This window comes from Microcaecilia unicolor, chromosome 3, assembly GCF_901765095.1.
Source record: "Microcaecilia unicolor chromosome 3, aMicUni1.1, whole genome shotgun sequence".
Taxonomy (NCBI): Eukaryota; Metazoa; Chordata; class Amphibia; order Gymnophiona; family Siphonopidae; genus Microcaecilia; species Microcaecilia unicolor.
Window position 1 is genome coordinate 204,268,570 of NC_044033.1, and position 17,715 is coordinate 204,286,284.

The 17,715-nt window shown below is 45.9% G+C and overlaps 1 protein-coding gene across 1 annotated transcript in view; it reads left to right on the top strand.

The window, feature by feature from the left end:
• Window positions 1-17,715, top strand: part of NOTCH3 (notch receptor 3) — a 144,013-nt gene that overhangs the window by 27,300 nt on the left and 98,998 nt on the right. Inside the window, exon 2 of the mRNA XM_030197189.1 lies at window positions 3,568-3,649. Within this exon, the coding sequence (XP_030053049.1) occupies window positions 3,568-3,649 (82 nt within the window). The remainder of the gene's footprint in view (window positions 1-3,567; window positions 3,650-17,715) is intronic.

Genomic DNA, 17,715 nt, shown 5'->3' on the forward strand with positions numbered 1-17,715 from the left:
TCCTATATCAGCAACAATAAAGTGTTTCTTCACAAAATCTCCAGTGGTGGATTCGCCTTTTTTGGTCAGCTTCTACTTCTCCTTGCTTGGACTTTTTGACATAGAAGTTTCCCCCTGCCCTTTATTTTGATTCAGCTTAACAGTTCATGAAATTTATTTTTTTGGGTGGGGTTGGAAAGGGTAAAGTAGTTAAAGTGGTAGTGAGCGAACCCTTGACAGACACACCAGCATCGTTCCTGCTGTTTCATGGCAGGGTCAGCAGGAGAACATGGAGTCCTTTGTGAGGTTTGTGGGAAAGACAGTCCTTTGAGTCGATTTTCACATACTCCCAGAATCCAGTTTTGGGAACTTGGAGAACTAGGAAAACCAGGATTCAAATTCCACTCCTGCACCCAACACTCCTTGTGATTTTGGACATTGCCTCCCACGTAGCCATCTATCTCCCCTTCAGTCCATCCAGAACTCTGCCGCACGTCTTATCTTCCGCCTTAACCGATATACTCATGTCACCCCTCTCCTCAAGTCACTTCACTGGCTCCCAATCGGATACCGCATACAGTTCAAGCTTCTCTTACTCACCTACAAATGCACTCGATCTGCAGCCCCCCCGTACCTCTCTACCCTCATCTCCCCTTACGTCCCAACCCGTAATCTCCGCTCTCAAGACAAATCCCTCCTTTCAGTACCCTTCTCCACCACCTCCAACTCCAGGCTCCGCCCCTTCTGTCTCGCCTCACCCCACGCCTGGAACAAACTGCCTGAGCCCATACGCCGTGCCCCCTCCCTACCCATCTTCAAATCAATGCTCAAAGCCCACCTCTTCAATATCGCCTTCGGCACCTAACCACTTCACCTCTTCTCAGGAATACTTACCTACCCCAACTTGACATTTCGTCCTTTAGATTGTAAGCTCTTCCGAGCAGGGACCGTCCTTAATTGTTAATTTGTACAGCGCTGCGTAACCCTAGTAGCGCTCTAGAAATGTTAAGTAGTAGTAGTAGTAGTAGTACCTATCTAGATCAGGAGTGGGCAACCTCGGGCCTCGAGGGCTGCAACCCAGTTAGGCTTTCAGGATTTCCCCAATGAATATGCATGAGATCTATTTGCATGCACTTCCTCCATTGTACCGAGGTTGCCCACCCCTGATCTAGATTGTAAACTTACCATGCCTGAAACCAGTTTTGTAAACCATCTTGAGGCACGTGTGAAGAGCCACTGCTGTGTTCCATTCTACTTCTCAATTCCCTTGGGAAGGGGAACAAGAAGAGGAAGGGCTTCCCCTCTTGCTGGGCCCCAGTACTGGGACCTGACCCACTTCGAACTGTCAGCGTTGATTCCTGCCATCTTACTCAGAATAAGAGCTCTCTTGTTCTCGGGTGGCATTGATACTCAGAACCTGACATAAAAGGAATGAAAGAGGTTTTACCGCCTCGGTACAATCCGGCTTTCATTTTCTCTGCTAGAAGCATAAAAGGCAGAGCTGGCCGTGTTGAGATTTGAATTCATGAATTCGAGGCTTGCCACAGATCTTGCGAGAAGAACTGGCCCTTTTGATTCTGGTGTACTGCAAACAAATCTATAACACAAGGTCTGAAAGTGGGGCAGAGCAGGATCCAGTGTGAGGGGGGGGGAGGGAGAGGAAGAGGAGGGGTGACCTGTGGGGACCAGTGCTGAATACTTGGGACGTGGGTCATAGTAACATAGTAAATGACGGCAGATAAAGACCTGTACGGTCCATCCAGTCTGCCCAACAAGATAAAACTCATTTTACATGGTATGTGATACTTTATACCCAAGTTTGATTTGTCCTTGCCATTCTCAGGGCACAGACCGTAGAAGTCTGCCCAGCACTCTTCTTGTACTAAACGTTCTGAAGCTAATGTCGAAGCCCCCTAAAAGTTCTGAAGGTTCTGGAATCCTAAAGAGTTACAAGATTCCGGAATCCCAATTAGTAGCAACATTCCATGTAGAACCCCAAAGAGTAACATAGTAAATGACGGCAGATAAAGACCTGTACGGTCCATCCAGTCTGCCCAACAAGATAAACTCATTTACATGGTATGTGATACTTTATATGTATACCTGAGTTTGATTTGTCCTTGCCATTCTCAGGGCACAGACCGTAGAAGTCTGCCCAGCACTCTTCTTGTACTAAACGTTCTGAAGCTAATGTCGAAGCCCCTTAAAATTTACATTCCAGCCCATCCCTATCTATTCAGTCACTATCAGGACATAGACCGTAGACGTCTGCCCAGCTCCCATTTTGTTTCCCAATTACTGGCGTCGCCCACCCAATCTCTGCTAAGATTCCGCGGAACCAGCAGCTGTCTTTGCTGCACTGCTGGTGTTTTTCTTCCTTCCAAAACACTGCGGCTTCTGACTCTCTCTATAAGGGCCTTTTGACCTGGCCTACCCCTGCCTACATTATCCTAATTCTGGCTGTTGATTTACTTTCAAAAGCAAAAGACGATTCGACATGTAACATTTTTAATACTTTCAAATACAAAAAAACAAGGAAGGGAAAACCGTGTGATCATGCAACCAATTCAAAAACTACTGGTGGCCAGGGACGGATCACAAGCTTTTGGGGGTCCTTGGGCCAGCTAATTCATAAGCCCCCTCCTCCTTCCCAGCTGCAGCTGTGAAGTACATAATTTTTCTATCCATCACAGGGATGGATCTCCACATGGGCCAAATAGATTTATCACATTCCTGAAAAATACAACCACTGGACTACACAAAGCCCGCCTTGATAATGAGACGCCCCCCCCCCCCAGGCCCATGCGTGGGGCTCCGTCCCTTCTGGTGGCAGTAAACCCTCATTGCACATGGGAAAAAGCCTTCCGCTAGCCTTCATGACATTAAACCACCAATGTTCTCCTATTAGAGGCCAAAAATACTGTGAAGGGACTTATCTTTCAATCACTGTACTCAAAAAAAAAAAAAAAAATTGAGCAAATAGTTCTTCACTCTCAATCTCTCCTTGACCTGTCAACCCAGCAGTCTTGTTTATTTATTTATCAAATTTCTATCCTACTTTATCTATAATATCTAAGCAAGTTATGACAACCACTCAATACATCTCAAAACGAAAGTGAAATTACAAACTCAAAACTTAATAAATTAACTGAAGACATATGTTTGCTGAAATAAAACAACTTTTAGCTTGAGTGCCGGCAGGAGGTAAAAGGGAAGTATCGCCAAGCCATCCTGCCACCCTTTTGGGGGGGGGGATCTGCCCACTGCCCTGTCCATCCCCACACCCAGGTACACTGCCATCCCTCCATGCAAGTCAGACTTGGCCACCTCTCTCCCCCTCTGTTTGACTATGTACTGTCCCAGGTAGAATTTGGGGGAATTATTGAGTTATTTATGTACCTGCCTGGGATTGAGATTGGCGAGGTGGGAGGGGGGAACGGATGTGCTTTCACCCTGGAAAACAGGGGATAAGGACTCGTATACGCTGGGATATAATTGCACCATGCTGGCTGGATTTTGTGTCATCGTACGTCGCTGTCTGCTCTTCGGATCCCAGTTATAACTTTTTTTTTTCCCTTCTCTTCCCAGGCTTACAGTGTTTGGACGGTTTCAAGCCATGTGAGAACGGTGGAAGGTGTGTCATATATTCAAACGGAGAGGCGGCTTGTGTGTAAGTTTACCTCTCCCCTCCTTTTTTTCGAGGATTTATTTCCAGTAACTATGCAAACTGTGTGACATAGGGGACCTGTGAGACTGAGCTAGCTGGCTCTAGCCACCCCCCACCCCACCTGAAAAAAAGGTGCAGCCTTTCCTGTTTTTGTTGAGGGTGGGGAGAAGGGGGTCATTTTAAAATTCTCAGGGGATGTAAACTGAGAAATATAAAAAATGAGCTTGTACTTTTGGCAAGACTACCTCAGGATTGCCGCCGGCTAAAAATGGGCATTGCATGGATCCGCGTGCGTGGCAGCATCCAGACGTTGGGTGGATATGGCTGATATCCAGTACCGTATCCGTATACCTAACCAGGAAAAGCTATGACTGGCTTTTCTGTGGTCCAACTTGCCTGGTTCAGTATGCAGATACCAGTACTGACGGGGCAATTAGAACCGATATACAGCAGCATTGCCCGGTTGCCTCTGAACATAGGTGGCCAGCTGGCTCAGCCTGGTTTAATTGACGGGAGCCTCTCCTGCCCGTTTAAGCCACTCTGATTATCGTCCCCTACAATTATGGGGTTAGTGTTCAAAGCTGGTTAACCGGATAAGAGAGCTTCTTGCCCGGTGGCACTGAGTAGGCCCGGATAGTGCCGCTGAACACCCCCCACCCCCCCTAACTGCTAAAGCTGAAACTGGCAATGTTGTGGGAGGTCTGAGGGCAGTATCGGGGCAGAGTTGGCACCAGAGAGCTGCACGGAAGCAGGGTTAGTGGAAATTCCATGATTCCTGCAGGAACCCCGTGGGGATCCCCTTCAGGTCCATGGGACTCCTGTGGGGTTCCCATGGAAGTCTAGTGCCAGGTCAGGCTGCCTATCTTTTCTTTGTGTTTCTCAGCTAGATTAGCAATTATAATAGCACTAAAAAAAATTAATGAATATGGTTGACAGCTTGTTTACTCTTTCCAAAAATACTAGGACTAGGGGGCACACAATGAAGCTAGAAAGCAGTAAATTTAAAATGAATTGTAGAACATATTTCTTCACTCAATGTGTAATTAAACTCTGGAATTTATTGCCAGAGAATGTAGTAAAAGCAGTTAGCTTAGCGGGGTTTAAAAAAGGTTTGGCTGGCTTTCTAAAGAAAAAGTCCATAGGCCATTATTAAAATGGACTTGGGGGGGGGGGGGGATCCACTGCTTATTTCTAGGATAAGCAGCATAAAATATATTGTACTGTTTTGGGACCTTGCCAGGTACTTGTAACCTGGATTGGCCACTGTTGGAAACAGGATGCTGGGCTTGATGGACCTTCGGTCTGTCCCACTATGGCAATACTTATGTAGGGGAAGTTCGTTTTATCAACATGGGCTACTGTTAAGTTGGGTTATTTTAGTACAGGGGATGGGTGGAGATGGAGGAGATTCCAGTGGGGACGGGCAAAATTTCTGTGTCCCCCATGCAATTCTCTAGTCATCACTTAACCGGACAAATGCCGATATTCTGTCCTTAACCAGTTAAGTTAAACCAGCCAAATAGTGCTCTATAAATAGCATCCCTGTCTTTGGGGCTAAATATTGGCAATGTTTAGTTTGAGCAGGGACTGTCTTTTTATGTATGGTGTACAGCGCTGCGTATGCCTTGTAGCGCTATAGAAATGATAAGTAGTAGTAGTAGTAGTAAAGTGCCAGCCACACATACCGGATATTTAAAGCCGGTGTTCCTGGACATGGCCTGGCATAATTTTGGTAGCAAGTCAGCATTTAAAAAACCCGCTGACCGCTGCTGGTTGAATATTAACCCCTATGAGGCTGATAGTCAGATGTGGGAGTTAGCCAGATAGCTGGTCAAGTACCATTTAACCGGTTGGGTGCTGTTCCTGTCCGGTTAAATGGTTTTCAATATCGGCCGGTATATGTTTAAAGTGATCAAATGGTATTGTTCTACTTGCATACTAATGTATGGCACGTATAATAATGTGATTAATCTCGTCTTATTAGAAAAACATAGTTAATTGTCCAGCATGAGCTTGTAACAGAAATTTCTAAGCGAGGGTTGCCGCTATTAATGTTACATGACATTATAACAGCCATTTCTCACCCTGTCCTCGGACACACCTAGTCTCATCGGGGTTTCAGGATATCCACAGTGAATATGCATGATAGAATGCAAATGTAACTCATGAATATTCATTGTGGATATCCTGAAAACCTGATCGGATTAGGTATGCCCGAGGACTGGGCTGGGAATGGCTGCATTATAATGCAGAATGGAGGAATAAGTAATTCAGAACCAGGGTTATTACGGCCCCTTTCTGTTCTCAGCCCTCTCCGTTGCAGCCAGGTGCCTCGGGTCAGCGGAAACGGTCAGAGCTGGTCCTGTTTTAAAGTTTCACCTGTTTTGCCTCCCTGGGATTGTTAACACGTTTCGGTCGCTCTTGCCAATCCTCGCACTGTCAGCAGGTCAGGTTTTCAGGATATCTCTAATGAATATGCATGAGGGTATTTTCATACAGGGGAGGTCATAAGCATGCAGATCTCTCTCTCACATGAGCCTGATCCTTTGATGGTCCTTGAGGAGTGGGAGTGAAGACCACGGATGGAAATTGGGAGACTGATTCTGGTCTGCCTCTCTGTGCTGTCATAGGTCTTACTCCATCCATGGTGTTTTCCTTCCCTCCCCCTGCCTTTGAGGCCCCATGTTAGACTAGAATTTCACCACTTTGGTAGCTGCCGCCTCTGGTGGATGTTTGGTCTGGACATCTGCCACCCTGTCCCTGAGAAGGTAATGATGATGATGTTCGGGTATGATAAGCCCCTGCCCCAGAGAGCTTAGGACAAAGATTTCCAATCTTTTTTGTGGCTGTGACCCCATGATTGTGGCCACTTATTTAATTTAATTTATTGTATTGTATTGTATTATTTTTTAAATTATTTTGCAAACTTCTATACCACAAAATCTACCATCTTAGCAGGGTACAATTAATTATTTGACCCCCCTGCAGGTGCAGAATAATAGGCAGGTTTTGGAATCCTGACCCACAGTTTTAGAAGCTCTGGCTTATTTATTTAGATTACACCTTTTTCAGTAGTAGCTCAAGGTGAGTTACATTCAGGTACTCTGGATATTTCTCTGTCCCAGGAGGGCTCACAATCTAAGTGTGTACCTGAGGAAATGGAGGGTTAAGTGACTTGACCAAGATCACAAGGAGCAGCAGCAGGATTTGAACTGGCCACCTCTGGATTGCAAGACCGGTGCGCTAACCACTAGGCCACTCCTCCACTCCACTTAGAGTTTAAGATGGTGCTAGAGGCAGTGGGAGATTAAGTGACTTGCCCAAATCAGAAGGGGTGTAAGTGGATGGAGATGGGATTTGGGCCCTGGCTTCCCTGGTTCTCAAACCATTGTTTTAATCACTAGGCTACTCTCCTCCCCTCCCCCCCCCCAACTGATTCACCCTATCCCTAATGAGCAGGTGCTTATTGGCACCCCATCCCATGCCCCCAGTGCCACTCTGCCCTGTCGCACCCTTCAAAGAAGACTGAAGTCCCGATGGAGAAGCTAGCTCTGTGTAATAAGAATCAAAATATCTCCCCCCCCCACCCGGGTGCAGCTCCCTTTGGGGGTGGGGAAGGGGAGAAGTATCATTCTGGGATGGGATTTTATGTTTCATATCTCCTGTGCCCACCCTCCTGAACATCATTTGACAGTTCAGTGTTTGCTGCGAGAGTCTGTATAAAATCTGTCTTTTTCTTCTTCTTCTTTTTTTAATTACTGACAAATTGCAGTCTACATTTCTGCTCTTGCCCCACCCCTCCCAGCCCCTTGCAGCTGTTTCCTCTTGCACTGATACTGCACACGTTTTATCTTTCCCCCTCCCGTCTCCTTTCAATCTCCTGCATCTTCTGATTTTTCTCTGGCCATACTAATTGGGGGAGGGGGCGAAGAGTTCCCTCTCTGCTTCTTTTTCCAGTGGGCTGCTGGAAAATGTGGTGCCAGTTGCAATCGACAGTGGTTGTGTTAACTAGGTCCGATATTCGAAGACCCTTATCCGGGTAGTAGGGGGAATGCTGGAGACTGGTACCTCACCAGGACAGGAGAATAAGTAGAGACTCAAGCAAGTGATGTGAAGTCGTATCTACTTTTCGTATTTGTGACCTGGACGGATCAGGATACTGTGTGCTGCGGCGGCTAAGAAAGCAAATAGAATGTTAGGTATTATTAGGAAAGGAATGGAAAACAAAAGTGAGGATGTTATAATGCCATTGTATCGGTCCATGGTGCGACCACACCTCAAATATTGTGTTCAATTCTGGTCGCTGCATCTCAACAAAGATATAGTGGAATTAGAAAAGGTGCAGAGAAGGGCGAAGAAAATGATAGAGGGGATGGGATGACTTCCCTATGAGGAAAGGCTGAAGTGTCTAGGGCTCTTCAGCTTGGAGAAAAGATGGCTAAGGGGAGCTATGATAGAGGTCTATAAAATAATGAGTGGAATGGAAAGGGTAGATGTGAAATGTTTTACTGTTTCCAAAAATACTGGGTGGCATGCGGTGAAGCCACAAAGTAGGAAAATTAATACGAATCAGAGAAAATATTTCTTCACTCAATGAGTAATTAAACTGTGGAATTCGTTGCCAGAGAATGTGGTAAAGGCAGTTAGCTTAGCGGGTTTTTAAAAAGGTGTGGACGGCTTCCTAAAGGAAAAGTCCAGAGACCATTATTAAATTGACTTGGGAAAATCCACTGTTTCTGGGATAAGCAGCATAAAATATATTGAACTTTTTCGGGATGTTGCCAGGTATTTGTGACCTGGATTGGTCGCTGTTGGAAACAGGATACTGGACTTGATGGACCTTTGGTCTGTCCCATTGTGGCAGTACTTTTGTACTTATGACCCTTATCTGGGTAGCAGGGGGAAAGCTGGAGACTGATACCTCACCAGGACAGGAGAATAAGTAGAGACTCAAGCAAGTGATGTGAAGTTATATCTGCTTTTTGGGATTCTCCCTGGTGTTTGTGAACTGGCTGGATTAGGATACTGGGCTTGATGGATTTTTCAGTGACCCGCTATGGGAATTCTTATGTTCTTAGGCTCCCACCTCCTGTTTGGTCGCAGTATGTAACCACCACCTGGAGAAGTGGTGCTGGTCGTGGAGGGGAGGGAGCAGAAGGGGCAGATGTTTCTCTGTTACCTCTCTGTGTTTCTTTTGTCATGGCTGTCTCCCTTTTGACATCCCCTCCAAACCTTCAGTTCCAGCTTGGAGAGGCTGGTCTTGTATTTTACATTTGTGTGGCTTTTTTTGAGAGGAGGGGGGAATACTTTGGTATGCAGGTCACATTCGGGTTGTAATGTTGCCAAGCTGGATTCCCACTGAGTTGAATCTGCTTTAGAGAAGTTTAGAAAAAAGAGGTAGTTGAGATATAAGAGTCTCCTTCTTCTGCAACCCTCCCCCCCCCTTTCCCTAAGCTTTATTGTACATTTAATATTTGGTTGGATTGGGAGGGGGTTTGGGGAGAGGATGCTGCATTTCCCGCCACTCTGAGTCCTCTGATTTATTCCTGTTGCAGTGTGGGAGCGAGATGGGAGAGAGACTGAGTAGAGGGTGCTCTGGCATTCACTCTTGGATCAATTAGTGCCGGGGCTCTGACTGCTGGAAGGGGTGATGGGGGGAGGGAGGGAGCCACAGAACAAAGCCAGGCAGATCCATGGGGGTGGGGCAGGGAAAGGAGGCCAGGCAGGGGCTGGGCAACCAGCTCTGTATCCATAGATGCTGCTTAGTCAGACCTGCAGTGGGCCTACTCGCTCTCTAGGTACTTCTCTCGGTCTGTGTGTGTGTCTTTTTCTCTGTAGGTGTTTTTACCTGAATATGTCTGGGGCTTGAGAAGCTCTGTCAGCATGCGTAGACCTTGCCAAAGTAACCCTGCCTGTCTGTGAGTGTGCGTCCATCTCTCTGTTTCTTTCTTTGAGTCTTTTCATTCCTCCTCCCCCCTCCCCAACTTCATGACAGTTTAATTGAATTTATTTATAAGCATGACTGGAATACAAGCATTTAAAAGCTATTACCGAGTTGTGAAAGCAAAGCCGGGGAATACATGAGGTCTCTCTGTAGCCCATGAGAGGATGAAGACTGGCTGCTTCCCAGGCTTGGCGTGTAGGGGGGCTCCGGGGGAGGGAGCAAATGACCGGGAATGTTTACATTGGAGAGGAGGTGGCAGAGGTGATAGAATTATTGACTATACACCAGCACCTGGACTAGCTTGCTACATACACTGTCTTAGACCAGCTCCTTATATCTTGTTTAACTGTACAAAGAACTTGCCTTGTTTGAAGCTGCGTCAGCTCAATTTTGAACCCACACATTTTCTATTTAAAGGTCTTTTTAAAGCCCACATTGTTCCATTTTCTTGAATCTACAGTTGTTGACCATTTTGATGTTGTTGCATTTTATTTTAAGACTCCTGATGCAGGCCACCAGCTGAAACACGGTACCTTGTCGAGTCTTCACCAGTAAATTGTCCACAATCGACTGCAGTCTCCTCGTTTTGTCTCTGGTTAGCCTGGTCTATTTCCCACTTCTCTGTTTTTTTTTTTTTGTTACATTTGTACCCCGCGCTTTCCCACTCATGGCAGGCTCAATGCGGCTTACATTGGGCAATGGAGGGTTAAGTGACTTGCCCAGAGTCACAAGGAGCTTCCTGTGCCGGGAATCGAACTCAGTTCAGCAGTTCCCCAGGACCAAATCCACCACCCTAACCACTAGGTCACTCCTCCACTCCTGTTTCTGCTGTTGAGTTGAGCCACCCATCTGTTTATCCCAACTGACTCTGTACCACCCATCCATATATCTTCACTCGGCCCCTCGGCTGCCTAGTAAAACATAAAAACATGATGGAAGGTAAGAGTCAAATGGCCCATCCAGTCTGCCCATCCACAGCAACCACTATCTCCTCCTTTCCCTAAAAGATCCCAAGTGCCCGTATTGTAGAAAAGCATTAACATCATATCTGTGTTATATGAATGATCTAATGTGTACATATTAGATGTTTCATTGCTATCATGCTGACATCATGTTATATCTGTTATGAACGTTCTAATGTGTGTGTCTTAGATATTTCATTAGCATTTTTATTTTTGTTACGTTTGTACCCCGCGCTTTCCCACTCATGGCAGGCTCAATGCGGCTTACATGGGGCAATGGAGGGTTAAGTGACTTGCCCAGAGTCACAAGGAGCTGCCTGTGCCTGAAGTGGGAATCAAACTCAGTTCCTCAGTTCCCCAGGACCAAAGTTCACCACCCTTAACACTAGGCCACTCCTCCACTCTTTCTGATGTTGTATTATGGTTCTGTTATTTTAATTTTAGTGCTGTTAAATGTGTATATTTTTGATCCTGTTTCATGGCAGTCCTATTATTAGGTTTCAGTTTGCTGTTCTCAAGTTTTAACTCATTTATTGTATTTATGTTTATATTTGGTCATTTTACTATTGTTACACTGTTAAGAAAATTGCAAGTTTTATGTTAAACTGTACCTGCTGTACACCGCCTTGGGTGAATCTCTTCATAAAGGCGGTTAATAAATCCCAATAAATAAATAAATGATTGTTTATAGATACCTCAAAGGTCAATCTATAGACCAGGTAGGCAGTATATTTACATGGGGTAATGTATACAAGACTGGAGGATGTAATTCGAAGCTGCAGAGAGGGAAATTTAACTTAAAGAAGAAAGACTGAAGTGTCGGGGGTGGGGGGAGGATCAGGTTGCAAAGCTGGAAACCCTTTGAGGTTGTCCGATATGAAGAACAGAATTCAAGGAAGAATGAGCTGGAAGGAACCTCAGGAGGTTATTGAGAATCGAAGAAAGACAGCGTTGGACGGGACCTTAGGAGAGATCATCAGACGACATGGAAGGATCTTCAAAAGATCACCTAGAATCAGAGAATGATGGAACTAGAAAGCAGGGCTGACCCTAGGTGGGATGGAGCCCAAGAGAAATCTGCTGGAGAAAGGGGGTGGGGCCCCCAGGGGTTGAAGAGTAGTTTGAGAGGCCCTCCTATGCCTGCTCAGGAATTCAGGGCCCTCCAACACACAGGAATGGAATGTGATAGTTGTGCAGCGGGTGTTCAGCCTGAAGCCATTACCCCAGTTCATCTGCCTACCTGCAAGGATGGCCTTCATTTGAGGTCATATGGTACATCCCCTGCCCCTAGGCAGATCCATGATGGATATCTGTGACCTGTTCCTGAAATCCTCCAAAGGTGGAGCTCCCATTCTCATTCTTGCACTGGAAATGCCTTCACAGTTCATTCTTCCTACTGTCCAGCTAAAAGTTCCCCGTCGCACTTTTAAGACCATAGCTGCTTGGTCTTTCCTGATGGACATGCAATATGATTGCCTAGAGGCCAATATCTTCTGCCACAGTAAACATTTGTTATCCAGATAAGCCGATCCAGAGACTTTAACCATATAGTCAATAGACTTAGCAGTTAAGTCATGGAATATAACAGATTAAATCTATCTGGATAACTTTAGGCAGCTGTTCATGTGACCAGACTCGCTTGAGTAAATTTCACCAGACAACACTGAATGTTCGCATGGTTTGGCTAAACTAAAATTGTATCATCAACCCCCCCCCCCCCCCCAACCACCCGTCACTTTGCCTCCATTGAATATGTTTTGTCCAGACAAAGTGTATTCAATCGGCAGAGGCTGATTTGTCAAAAACAAAGATTTGTTTGGGTAACTCCCTAAATTATACAAACAGATCTTCTGAATGTTGGCCTCAGAAGAGCAAATTGAGTTAGGAGCCTATGTTAATGAATACAGGATACTACAGTACTAAGACTGCTGGGTTTTGAAGTGCCTTAGAAGCTTCATTCTTAGAATTTAGCTAAAGTCACACCCTTTTCAGTAGGGATGTGCATTCCTTTGAAACAAGAGAAATGTTAACATGTTGTTGGATGTTGTTTTCAAATGAAAGTGATGGGGGGGGGGGGGGGGGGGAGGGGAACCACATTTTGTGTGTCATTAATAGTGCAACACTCTTTCAACATTGCTTCCCTAGCAAAAAAAAAAAGAAATGCCCAAAATTCCCCCAACAAAATGAACATTCCTTGCCAGGTTTTCAGAACATTCACAATGAATATGCATGAGGTAAATTTGTGGATATCCTGAAAACTGAACTGGCTGTGAAGCCCCCAGGACAGTCTTGGGAAGCCGTGATGTCAGTAGGGACACTCGAATCTGGAGGCAGAGGGGTGAACTAAATGACCTGGATTCTCCAAGGCTCAGATCATAGAAACATAGAAACATGACAGCAGATAAAGGCCAAATGGCCCATCCAGTCTGCCCATCCTCTGTAACCCCCAATGCTTCCTTTTCCTAATCGATCCCACATGCTTATCCCATGCCTTTTTAAATTCTGACAGTCTTCGACTCCACAACCTCTACCTGGAGGCCATTCCATGCTCCACCACCCTTTCCGTGAAATAATACTTTCTTAGATTCCTCCTAAGCCTATTCCCTCTTATCTTTGTCATATGCCCCCTCATTCCAGAGCTCTCCTTCATTTGAAAAAGGCTCTCTTCCTGTACATAAATGCCCTTGAGATATTTAAACGCCTCTATCATGTCTCCTCTCTCTCTCTCTCTCTCGTCTCTTTCAGCGTATACATGTTGAGGTTCGTAAGCCTGTCCCTATATTTTTTATGTTCAAGACCGCTTACTAATTTTGTAGCCACCCTCCTGACCAACTCCACCAAAATAACTTTTTAAAAAAATCATTTTAACATGGCTTCAGTGAGCACCCTGATCCGTTTTTATTATAAACGAGAGATGCGTGTGCATACTGGCAAGTATATTTTTAATTCCCTCTCCATAACTTTCTCAGGGAGTGCTGTGCAGAGGAAGCTTTGCACTCCTGCCAGGCTGTAATCACAGCCCAGGCATCAGGTGTTGAGAGATTAGGACAGGTTCACTCTCTGTCTCCTCCTCCACACACTTTGCAGTGAGAACACCAGCAGCGCCACAGGTGGATCTGCCTGGAGCCGGGACACACCTCAGAACAGGTGAATCACCCTCTGGGGCACGCCCAGCCACTTCAGGACTGGAGCAGGAATGGATTGCTGGGTAGAAGAGTGTGGGAGGGAAAACCAGTGCTGGATCTGCAGACTTTACAAGCAAGTGGATTTTAAAAAATATTTGATGGGCGAACCAAAGATCCTCCCGTGTGGAAGTGCCCTTCACAGGTGCTTAATTACAGAGCAGTATCTGAAATACTCGCTTACTGCCTCATTAAAAATAAATAATAATTTACATCGGAGAAGCCCAAATTGTATTCCCATGCTTATGAAAAAAGATGTTTTTCAATATTTGCCCACCCTTATGATTGCTTTCAACTCCTCTGGGACTTCGCTATACAATTTTTGGAAAATGCAGGGCTCTTATGGAGTGACTGTGCCCTGGCCAAAACAGTTTGCTTTCGGCTGTTCTTCTGAATTCACCATAGAGTTATAACTGTGGTGAGCTTGTCTCATGGCTGGCCACGGTGGTGGGGGGGGTCAAATCTTCCTAAAAGGCAGGTGATACTCTACGGATATTATTTTGATTGTCACTTCAAGAGGCATCTGTAATGCAACTGGAACTAAGTAGATTGGGGGTGGGGGTTGCAGTTAGGGCAGCCCACCTGGGCAACAGATGCAAGTAGAAAGCTTAGGGGAAGTTTGGTGCCATGTGGAAACATGCAGAGTGCCAGGGGAAGGAGGGGGGTTGTGCATGGAGGGTGGAGTGGGGCTCCAGCTTCATTCGTTCTGCTTGGCTCTTTGGAATAGTTTCTGGAACCGGACAGACAGGTTGGGAAGGTGAGGCCAACTGTGGCCAAGGAACGTTTCTTTGCAAAGGGAAACAAGAGACTTCTTTGAGACAGGAGGCAGATAATACCCATATGTAACTCTAAACCTGATTATGCCATGTGGCCCCTGGGTGACCAGGCCTCCTCCTTTCTGATGACTCTACATTTCTGCCAGAGGACCTCCCCTCCCTCCACCAGGTCTCCAGTTTCCAGCGGAGGAATGGTATAATGGTTCTGAGAGAGAAAGGTTGTGTTTAGATCACTAAGTATAAATCTGTTTAGCATTTTTGGGAAGAAGGGGTGAGGGGTTGGTACCCTTATAGGACTGGGCTCCAAGGGGAAGTGGGCTTGTGCCTCTTGCCGTATTTGGGGATGGATTGAAGACCAGTGCTTTGGGGGGGGGGGTGGAGGGAGGAATGCCCTGACGGTCACCGGGTTATGATGAAGGTCAACAGGACAGTTTCCATGGTCAGTTGCCCTGTATAGTCTGGGCCAAAGATGCCAACAGTGAAGAGATTCTCATGTAGGCAGGTGCAGAGAGGGTCCAGTTCTGTGAGTTGGTGACTATTGTGTATTCCTGCCCATGTCAGCAGTAGCAGGCGAGGGTGGTTGTGGGGTGGAGGTCCCGGTATGTGCTGAACTCCACTAGAGGCCGTTGGAAGAGGAGAGAGACCGTAGGCCAGACTGTGGCAGAGGACGAGAGTTTGGACTGCAGTGGTCCTTTTCCTGCCTTCACACCGTTTTCTCTTCCTCCTCTCTGCTTTAATGAGACTGTCCCTGTGTCCTGGCTCCAGCTGTCACTCACAGGGTTGAAAGACTGGGTGTGGTTGGAGAAGTTGACCTGGTACCTCCCCTACACTCATACCTCAAAGCCTGGAGTGGCTCAACAGGTGTCAACTCATTTATATGGAGGGCTGGGTTTTTTTTCCAATTTATATTTTGTTTTTTTTCTTTTTCTGTTTGGGTGGGGTTGGAGTTTTTCAGGCAGATGATGGATTGGTGCCTGAAGCAGAAATGATGTCACTGAATGGAAAAAAAAGAAAGGGAGACAGGTGTGAGTCTATGAGTGTAAGCTCAAGATTTCTGTATGGTTGTATGTGTCTGCCTGTCTGTCTGTGTATGTATGTCTCTTTGGTTTTGTTTGTGTGTGATTGGGGGGTATGTCTCATTCTGGTGTGTATGTCTCATTACTTTTGTTGGGAGGTGAATGTCTCATGCTGCTGTGTACGTCTGGCTGTGTATATCTCTGGTTTTCTTTGTGTGTGTTGGGGGGGGGTATGTCTCATTCTGGTTGTGTGTGTACATCTGGCTATGTCTCTTTCTCCATGTTGTGCATGTTTATCTCTATCTCTAGTTAGGATGTGTGTGTGATTTCCTGTTTTGTATTTCTCTATAGGGGGTTAGGTTTCAGTTATTACTCTGTGTGTGTGTGTGTCTCTCTCTCCCTTTTTTATGTGTGTGTGTGTCTCTCTCCCTTCTTTATATATGTGTGTGTGTGTGTGTGTGTGCCTCTCTTTCTCTCTCTCTGGTTTTGTGTGTGTCTCTGCTTTTATGTGTGTTTGTGTGTCTGGTTTTGTATGTGTTTGTCTCTGTCTGTTGTGTGTGTGTGTGTGTCTTGTTTCTTTGGTTCAGAGTGTATGTGATTGCCACTTTGTGTCTCTCTGCATGGGGTTAGGTTTCGGTTATTACTGTTCAAGCTTCTGTTGTGTTTGTGACTCAGAAACAGCATCAGCTAACCCCAAAGCAGGATATGAATAATCCCACACACTCAGATTAAGGAAACCTTCTGGGCTGAAGAGTTTGCACATGTGTTGCTAGAGTCCTACCTAAGGGAGTTGAGAAATAAATAGATAACAATAACGAGAGTAATTAAAGTAAAATTACGAGCGCCTCTGTCAATCCCCTGGGTCTTTGCATTGGCATGGAGTGAACTTGCTTCTCCAAACATGCAGGTGCTGGTGTGAAAATAGATTTCCAGACAAGACCAGACATGAAATTGAACAATTTCTTCTTAGGCTAAACCTCCCTGTTTTTCCTCCCTCATTCCTCAACCCCACTTCTCTCATCCCCATAGTCTTCTCTCCCCATCCTGTGTACCCCTCTAGTTGCAGAATTTACATCTCCTGCAGTCCCAGCCTCTCCCAGCAGGAGGTGCTGTAGGGATATGGGCAGTTCAGAACAACTGCAATCCCAGCACCTCCCAGCAAGGTGGTGCTTTCCCTTTCTCCTATTCTGTTAATAAAGGTGTTCCTTTCATACTTCATTTTATATGAGTTGTAAACTGCTTAGAAGGTCATCCGTATGTAGGGTATATTAAATTTTATGTAAACTTGGAGTGGGATGGGAGAATTAGGTGTGAGAGAGCTCGTAGCTCCCACAGTACCTTTCTCAGCAGGAAGTCCACTGAGTTTGGGAGGGAGGGGATGTCACAGCTCCTACAGTCCCAGCCTCTGCCAGCAGGAAACGCTATGGGGGATGGTGCAAGAACACTGAGTTTTGGGAGGTGGATGTCACAATTCTTTCAGTCCCAGCCTCTACCAGCAGGAGGCACTGTGGGGAATAACAGATTTTCTGAGAATCACGCAGAAGTGGATGTGTGATCAGAAGGTGACAAAGCAATGTAATTCAACCCATGGCAGTGAGCAGTTTTTAAGCTGCTTATAGCTATGGGCTGAACTCAGCCTGGCTATTCAGTTCTGGGTCATGTCCACCCATAGGCATAGAATAATCCGGGTTACAGCGGTCACCCGGAAGCTAACTGCATACCGGCCAAAATTCAGACTGGTGCCTGGTTAGTGCGGTAAATAAAGTTAGGACAGCCTTTTAGCTGTCTTAACTTTAGCCACATAACTGGTTAGCGGACTGCATATCTCCACTAACCGGTTAAGTGCTGATTTTGCCCAAACTCTGCTCCTGGACCATCCTGGCAGTATCTGGACAGTAAGAAAACAGGAGAAGAACCTCTACATCAGAACACAGGCAGCAGAGACAGCAAAGGTGATCCAGGGAATGGATGACAGTTCACCAAAACAGATTTTATCGAAGAGGGACCCAACTTGAGTAAGTTTCGGCTTTGCCTTCATCAGGGGTCACCAGATTCTTTCAAAACAAATGCAGAAAGGTTCAGTAACAATGATGGAACCAGCTCCCTCGATGTATGAGAGAAATGCAGGAAATGGGTGGTTTTAAGACATTGTTGAAAACATATTTGTTTCAACAGCTATACGAAGGGAG